Raw genomic sequence first — 9,057 nt, 5'->3', positions numbered from 1 at the left:
GGCTGAAGTCCAAGAAATTATGAGGTCACCTAAAAAAAGAGAAAGAAATATACATACAAAAAATAAATGAGATCCCACAAAAACATTAAATGTAAAAAAAATCCAAGTCTCTCAATGCAGTCTTTCCGTCGTAAAAATTTTTGAGGTCTCATAGAAGCCAAGTCCTCTTCAAAATATTTTGTAGTTATAAATCAACATTTAGTAATTGTATCAATAGTTTTCTTTATATTATGATTATAGTGACTTGGCAATGAGCACAAGAAGAAACATAATAAACGGATATTTGGAGGAGTTGAAAGTTACACACGCCGCATGCTTAAACATTAATATTACAAAATTAATTTTCTTTTGGTTTATCCGTGTCGTCCCAACCGAATTTCGGCAACGGCAGTCAGTCTCATCCAAGACTAGTAAACTGAACGATCAGACACGGCACCAGGCCAAGACGATATAACTTATTCAATGCTTTACAATTTGCCCGATTCTGGTAAGAGTATACTTGTGAATTTATATAACCAGTTTTAATCAGAAAGTTTCACTTAATTGTAAAATGACGATTCAAAAGTGCTTATAAAAGCCTACTTGAATAAAGTTTATTTTGATTTTGATTACCTTTGCGATGAGAAGCAACAATTTATTTAATTTTTTCATTCATTCATTTTTTGCTTCTCATCAGACAAAACCAGGAGTTAAGTAGTCTTCGGCCACAGAGTTAGCGGGTAGTGGATCGTCGTTACAAACGCAAGTAGGCCAGACGAGCTTCTGCTGCTATCGCGGGTACCAAGGAGAGGAGGAGCTACTGTTGAGAACACATCCAGTGGCGGTCATCGGAACCCTACTACTACAACTAGGAAGTAGAAAGTCTCACCGACAAATTGTGGATAAGATCATTTAAAAAAAATACATTTTGAATAAAATATTTTATTCAGTATTATAATCTTTGTATGTGCAATAGGAGTAAGGATAAGCTTATAACGCCAAGTTTACGACTCCGCAAAGTCAATAAGTCCCTCTTAGGGCAGGGTATCCGCTTCTATAATAAAATTCCGCAAAAATTTTTAACTTTGCCGTTTAGTAAATTCAAATCGTTTGTAAAAAATACATTGGTAGAAAAAGCATATTATTCAATACAAGATTTTATAGATGATAAATAAATAAAAATTTTAACAAAAAGAAAAATCGACTTCAAACAAAACACTATTTTAAAACAAATAAATATGCACTAAAAAGTAATAAAAATAATTGCCTATTCAACATATTTTTTAGAGTCCTCCTAAGTAAAATGAAATGAAAAATATTAGACTACCTAAAAGTCGATTTACGATTATATAACGTACGATTACGTTACGATTATATTACGATTATGTAACGTTACATACATAATGCAAATTTAAGACTTGTGTCGTTTTCATATGGATACCATCATCAGAACTGGATAAAATGAAAATGGGACCCTACGGGAAGCGCTACCTTTCAAACAAAAAAAAAATATCAAAATCGGTCCACCCAGTAAAAAGTTATGAGGTAACAAACATAAAAAAAAATACAGACGAATTGATAACCTCCTCCTTTTTGAAGTCGGCTGAAAAGCGTGGAGCTAATATCTGTTCACTTCCACGTAGGATATATTAATTTAAATAATTGTATTTAACTAACATGACTTTGTATTTTTAAATGTTAAAAAAGAGTAACTACTGAGTTTCTTGCCGGTTCTTCTCGGTAGAATCTACTTTCCGAACCGGTGGCAGCTTCACTTGGTTGTAAAATGACGATTCAAAAGTGCTTGTAAAAGCCTACTTGAATAAAGTTTATTTTGATTTTTTTTTTATTCAACACAGGATTATATAAATGATAAAAAAAACCATGAAATTGATATAATATAACACTATAATAGAGTCGATGTCGATGGTCCAGTGGTTAGAACGCGTGCATCTTAGCCTATGATTGCGGATTCAAACCCAGGCAAGTGCCGCTGAATATTCATGTGCTTAATTTGTGTTTATAATTCATCTCGTGCTCGGCGTTGAAGCAAAAACATCGTGAGGAAATCTGCATGAGTCTAATTTCATTCTACCACATGTGTATTCCAACTCGCATTGGAATAGTGTGGTGGAATATGTTTCAAACCTTCTTCTCGAAGGGAGGCCTTAGCCTAGCAGTGGGAAATTTACGGTCTGTTGTTGTGTGTATGTACAAAACAAAACGACCCCTGTCTACGGCCATGCTGGCTACATTTGGGTTTTCTCGATTGTCATAAGCCAGTCTGTCAAACTCTGTACGTACATACAAAATAAAACTTGGGAATACTCACTTAAAAGTTATTTATTTGTATAAAGCCATGTAACTTATTACTTATATTCTACGGTAAGCAATTGTATCAATATGCTCTACATGATTTATTTAGTAAATTGAGATAAATTTATATTTTCAGTTAAACATGTCGTTTAGGTACAATTTAACGATATAGGACCTAACATTTTGTTACTTTATCAGTCAATACATACAGACGTATATAACAAAATCGTATGTTGCCAAACACATAGAATTTTATTTGTATTGTCAAATAGCCTATTAGTGCCTGTACATAGTAATTGTCGAGGGTATGTCGTCACGTGTGACGATATTTATTGAAGTACTTTACATCCGAGACTAAGAATCGTGACACAGAGTAATATACGCAATAGATACTATAAAACAACCTTTAAGAAAGTAATTAAAAGTAAGATGAGACTTGATAATCTCTTAAAATGAACCAGCGGCGCGCGTGTGACGTCACTCGTCGGCGCCGAGCGGGCGCACGACGCGCGGCGGCCGCGGGCGCGCCGCGCCGTTGCGCCACACGGCGCCCGCCTCGGAGTCCGAAGGGGATGATTGCGACTCCGGCACCGGCTCTAGTCGACGCTCCGGCACCGGCTCTAGTCGACGCTCCGGCTCCGGTTCGGGCTCCGACTCTGGCTCTGGCTCCTGCTCCGGCTCCGGCTCCATTTCCTGTTGAGGTTTCTCTCGCTCTGGCGGTGGGTTGCGTCGAGTGCGGCGCCGGACGCGTCGACGAACCCTTCGCGGCGGCGGCTCGTCTTCGGCCGCCTCGGCTGCGTCGCGCGCGCTGCGATGCGCGTCTAACAAAGCCAAGGCCCGGCGCTTAAGTTGGTGAAAAGTAATGGCCGTGTCATTCCCTTTATTTTCTCCTGTAAAACTGTTATTATTATTAGTTGGCAAAGTAGTATTGACCGATTCTTGTGCATCATTCGAAGCGGTGACCCCATCTATATCATCATTACTTTCGAGTTTAGATGTGCCTGCAACTCCATTGGTCGTTTTCAGTGGTCTATTGTTATTGGCTCCTTGTGATGCTGTCTGACTGTGGTTGGAGATGGAAGCAAAGTGATTGATACCACAGAGTGTGTGAGGTGATTCGCTTACTGTGTCCCCATTCTGAGCTTCCTTTTCCGACTGATTATTTACATTCAAGTCTAAGGAATCTCTTTTTTGTAGCATTTCCAGGCATTCTTCAGCACGAGGAATTACTCTGAAAATAAATATGGTATAAAGTAATATAAATAATAATTAAGATGGAGCTTACTAGTCAATTAATCATAGATTATGAGGTGATTATAAAAAATCATTGCTTGTATGGACCTACTGGTATAGTTCACTTTGATATAAATTTCACTTTTTTATTTATATATATAGTCTTGTATGTATGTTATATTTATCAATGTTCTTTTACATTTGCTTAAACTTTCTTAATACCAAGTTAAAAATAACTATAGAATCTTATAATATAAATAGATACTGTGCCCCAAGATGTAGTAACTTTGCATAGTTGGTAACTATGGGTTATTAGTTAAACTTCCTCATGTCTATACAATGACAGCATTTTTTCAAAAGATCATTTCTATTGTGATACATAAATTATACATATGTAACAGACATACATTGAAAACAAATTATATAGTTTATCAGCTCAGCATAAATGAAACTTTTTAGATGTTTCTATGAAATTGATAAATTAAAATAATGTTGCTACGCTTACTCCACAGAGTCTTCAGCACGCAGCAATGCAAGTGGTTCGGACGAGGGCAACAAGTGTCCATTGGCACAAAGACAAAAACCACCGGGTAGCGAAAATATTTTTTGTAAACGCTTTTCTAACCATCGCACTCGTCGATTCCTTATAACAAGTATATAGCATCGAGATCGAACATCCTTAAAATATCGTTGTAGGCATACGCTTATGCGGATTGCTGATTTAGAATTTATAACGGAATCTGATAGTTCTGATTCGTCTGAACTACATCTTCGAAACATGACTGTTGTTACAGTAAACGATATCCTCTAAAATTAATTAATACACTTAATATCAATATCTATCAATCAAACCAAGCGAATTAATTTGAATTATGGTTTTGATTTTTAATTGTCCAATGATAACAAATGTCAAAGGATTCTATGGCAAATGCCAATCCAATTCCAATGACAGTGTCAGACAATGCAATAACAATGAAAGTATGTAGTATAAAAAAAAATTAACTACTTTGTTGTCATCTCGAATTTTATCTTGGAAATATAATTTTAAAATTTATTGCCGAGCCCATAGTTTATATTTATGAGTACTTTTATGTTTTCAACCATTTAAATAGGAATCTAATAATCAAAATACATATCAGCATTGAGATGAGATTTGTATATTATCAAAATGTCATATGTATTCAATGAGTTAACTGCTAGAGGGGAAGATACATATTTTTTATTTTTATTTTTAACGTACGTTAAGTGTTCTCAGTCGTTCAATAAAAAAAATATATGTCTTTTGGTTTAATAAAAAATCTTTAACTTATTTCCAACTACACAGTGTTTGTAATTACTAATTATTATGATTAAAAAAAAGACGGTTCGCCCTGCGTTAACCTTTTTTTTTTAATATAAATTTAAGAAAAAATAAGTGTATATTGTAACAAAATTCATTTTACTACTAGGCAATTTTTTTATTCTAGGCTTTTTCCTGTAAAGGCAAATAAGATCCTTATTAAAGCGAATATAAAGTTTTTTTATCAAAATAATGTATTATACATTATAGCTTAATTATAATAATCTGTAATCTGTATGCTTTCGTTATTTTGTTACTCTATTCACTATTGTCAACTGCCAAGCCCACAGATATCAAATAATTAATTTCTTTTTTAACGAACTAATGCTTGTCTTTAAACAGTAAAACAAATTTAATACCTATATTAAGTAACTTATCCATTTCAAACGTGTATTATGAAGTTATAACCTTTTAATTTCCGGAGTCTCTTATATATTGAAAATAATTTTGTTCTTGTATAGAATCAAAACATCAAGTTAACGAAGTGATATTTCCAAGTTGGTTTGTTTTGAATGTGATGGTTTAAATCGTCAACAGTGGGCATCGCTCACCGTGGAGACTTACTAGAAGCTCTAAAGGGAGGATGTCTAACGTAGAAAACGTATGTCCGCAAGTTCTGCGTGGTGTGACGCGCGAATTGCGACGGCTCGCGGCCAATCCACCATCGGGCATTAAGCTTGTCCTTCGAGATGACAATATTACGGACGTCGTTGCACTGATTGATGGCCCTGGTAAGGCTCTAGTTTTATTGTTCCATAATTGAGTATTTCGTGTACTTTAATTTTTGTCTTGCTTTAGTTGATCATTCTATGACACTTATTAATTTCCTACATTTTCTCTAAATCACAGAGTAACTTAATAAAATGTATAAAAAGGCAATCCATTGAAGACATTTTATGGTGTAGAAGATTTGTGTTGTGAAGTAGTCTGATCGCTTTCTGTAGTTAAAGTATATTGGTATTGTGACAAGATTTGTATCATTGTTTACTTTAAAATCTAATATTCATAGTAATTGACTATTTGCCCACTTATGTCACAAACATTATTGTGGGTCACTCATTGTACCTCATTTGTAAATCAGCAACTGATTGCACTAGCACTGCCGATAGACATTTGTGATGTACAATACCTATATTAACCATTCATTCAGTCGTTGAAGTGAGCCAGTGCAGCATTTGTTTACTGGCACATGATACATGATATCTTGATAAACATTAAATTTCAATTAAAGTAAATAAGGAGATAACATGTCAACACTGAGTGTTGAAATCTATGTTTCCACTTAGAAGTACATACCTATATATTAAAAATATATTGACTATAACTGACATCAAAACTCAACTAAGCAAGGCAAGATAAATTTACTTTAATATGAACACCATCATTTCACTCATCACTAACGCAAAAAATCAATTTATTCAGAATCTGAATCTGAATTTAGCAGTATAACTAAAAGAATAGATGATACCAATCACCAGGAAATTCCATTTACATTTATGCATACGACCCATCAATGCCAAGTGCATTCTCATATAATTTAATGCTCAGATATTCTCTATCAGACTATATATTATTTTAAACTATTTTGGTTAACAAAGGTTACATGCGGGTCATAAGGAAACATGTAATTTTTATATGTGACAGATTTTCATACAAGTGAAATAGGTTTTTTATGTGTAAAATGATGTTACAAATAAAGTCATATTAAATAAATAAAAATTAAAAACATTAAGAAAAATAATTTATTTGTAGTAGATAAAAGTTTAAATATCTGATTTATATTTCAGTAGTTTTTTAGTTACATTCTTAGTATGGTTTGCATTTATTTTATTATTTATTCGGTTCTAATGGTAACAAAAATGATCCACAGCCGATACGCCCTACGCCGGTGGAGTCTTCCGCGTTCGTCTCGCCCTGGGGCGCGAGTTCCCGACGGCGCCGCCGCGCGCTTACTTCCTCACCAAGATATTCCACCCCAACGTGTCGGTGGCGGGCGAGGTGTGCGTCAACACGCTGAAGCGCGACTGGCGGCCCGAGCTCGGCCTGGAGCACGCGCTGCTCGCCGTCAAGTGCCTGCTGATCGCTCCCAACGCAGACTCGGCGCTCAACGCGGAGGCGGCGGCGCTTCTGCGCGACCGTTACGATGACTATTTTGCGCGGGCCAAACTATACACCGACATCCACGCGCGAGGGCGGGAGGCGGAGGCGGGCGCGTGCGCGGGCGCGGAGGCGGCGGCGGCGGCGGGCGGCGAGGGCCCGCGCGCCAAGCGCGAGCGCCGCCCCGCCGCGCCGCCCGCGCGCGACAAGCGCCGCATCCTCAAGCGCTTATGAGGCGCCGGCGCGTCGAACATGTTTCTCCCGCACGAGTATTGTCATGATTTTTATGAAATAGGAATGTAAAAATGTGTCCTTTAGTTGTATTTATTTTCTAATAAATAATAATAATGTAAAATTTAGTCAATGCTTTGTTTTTGTTTTCTTTAATTTGTGTATTACTAATTAATCATAACATATAATATAATGCCTCATTACATGATTGAGTAATATTTTTTGATTGTACGAGCTCGAAAGGCAAGGTTTTCCTTGCCTTTCGAGCTCGGTTACTTACGAAATTTGAAATAGAAACTGAATGTGGTGTTATAGGACTATAGTGTAGTTAATTCAAAATATCTCCAGCTCGATTTTACGTTATTTGTGAGATGCTACAAAACTAAAGGATAAAAATGTTTGCCTAAATTTACCGCCCTAGGCACAGGCCTCCTCAGTCTGCTGGTAAAACGTAGTGTATTAATACTGAGGAATAATTTGAATATATATTTTCTTCTATAAAGTAATATTCAATTCCCCATTTATTATAACACGTTTTGGTGCATATATTCTACTGGCTGAGATTGTATACCAAAAGGCAAAACATTAGTTCTCGCCCGAAAGTCCGGTGACGCTGTAAGGGCCAGTAGGGCCAACAGCAATACTCCACACATAAAACAAAGACTAGAGGCCACTTATCACATCACAGAACACGAGACGCTTCTTTATAAGCTCAAATATTACGGCGTTAAAGGTAGGGCTCTCGATCTCATTGCTTCATACTTAAGTCAAAGAATCCAGCAAGTTTTCATTAATGGAATAAAGTCTACTGGATCTACGTTAAAAATGGGTGTTCCACAAGGTTCAATTTTGTGTCCCTTTCTATTTCTAGTATATATAAGTGACCTTCCTTTCTTTGTTAAAGGTATTTGCGATATAGTATTATACTGTATTTATGATATATTATATTTATGATATAGTATTATACTGATTTTTAAGGTTGACAAGAAAAAAACTGACTATGACGATGTGAACGGTGCCTTATCACACATACAAGATTGGTTTAAAGTAAATAATTTGGTTTTGAATACTCAAAAAACAAAATGTGTAGTTTTTACCCTACCCAATGTTAGAAAGCAAAATTATATCTTTAAGCGGTAGCCCGCTTGATGTAGCCGATACTACATCAAGCGGTGTTCTTGGGAATAGAATTAGATTCCAGACTTCAGTGGAGTCCCCATTTGTCGTCCCTAACAGGAAAACTCAGCTCCGCAGCATACGCGGTTAGAAAAGTTAGACAACTAACTGATATTGATAGCGCTCGTTTAGTTTATTTTGGTTATTTTCACAGTATTATGTCATATGGCATATTACTTTGGGGTAACGCTGCAGATATTGAATCTGTCTTTATTTTACAAAGAGAGCAATCCGGTTTATTTATAATCTTGGAGCTAGATACTCTCTTCGGGATATTTTAACAGAGTAGGAATACTCACTGTTGCGTCGCAATATATTTACAACAATATCATGTATATATTCACAGTAGCATTGATCACTTTGATAAAATCAGTGATAATCATTGTATATGCACTAGAAGTAAGGATAAGCTTATAACGCCAAGTTTCCGACTCCGCAAAGTTAATAAATCTTTCTTGGGGCAAGGTATCCATTTCTATAATAAAATTCCGCAGACATTTTTAACTTTGCCATCTCGTAAATTCAAATCGTTTATAAAAAATACATTGGTAAAAAAGGCGTATTACTCGATACAAGATTTTGTAGATAATAAAAAAGCATGGATTTAATACCTGTTGACTTCCAGGCAGGATATATTAATTTAAATAATTTTATTAACTAACATGACTGTACTTTTTTTTAAATGT

At 35.9% G+C, this 9,057-nt stretch overlaps 2 protein-coding genes across 2 annotated transcripts; one reads left to right on the top strand and one right to left on the bottom strand.

The window, feature by feature from the left end:
- Positions 1-2,304: 2,304 nt before the first annotated feature.
- Positions 2,305-4,480, bottom strand: LOC124533804 (E3 ubiquitin-protein ligase RNF12-B-like). The gene is made up of 2 exons (XM_047109322.1): positions 4,034-4,480; positions 2,305-3,526 (listed from the first exon to the last, which is right to left on the bottom strand). Exons 1-2 carry the CDS (start codon positions 4,306-4,308, stop codon positions 2,773-2,775), a joined length of 1,029 nt encoding a protein of 342 aa, XP_046965278.1. The 5' UTR covers positions 4,309-4,480; the 3' UTR covers positions 2,305-2,772.
- Positions 4,481-5,124: 644 nt separating this feature from the next.
- On the top strand, positions 5,125-7,323 carry LOC124533833 (ubiquitin-conjugating enzyme E2 S). Its single transcript, XM_047109366.1, has 2 exons — positions 5,125-5,598; positions 6,738-7,323. Exons 1-2 carry the CDS (start codon positions 5,451-5,453, stop codon positions 7,196-7,198), a joined length of 609 nt encoding a protein of 202 aa, XP_046965322.1. The 5' UTR covers positions 5,125-5,450; the 3' UTR covers positions 7,199-7,323.
- Positions 7,324-9,057: the final 1,734 nt, after the last annotated feature.

Source organism: Vanessa cardui, chromosome 11 (genome assembly GCF_905220365.1).
Source record: "Vanessa cardui chromosome 11, ilVanCard2.1, whole genome shotgun sequence".
NCBI lineage: Eukaryota > Metazoa > Arthropoda > Insecta > Lepidoptera > Nymphalidae > Vanessa > Vanessa cardui.
The sequence above is the reverse complement of the archived record's forward strand: the minus strand, read 5'-3'. Positions and strand labels throughout refer to the sequence as shown.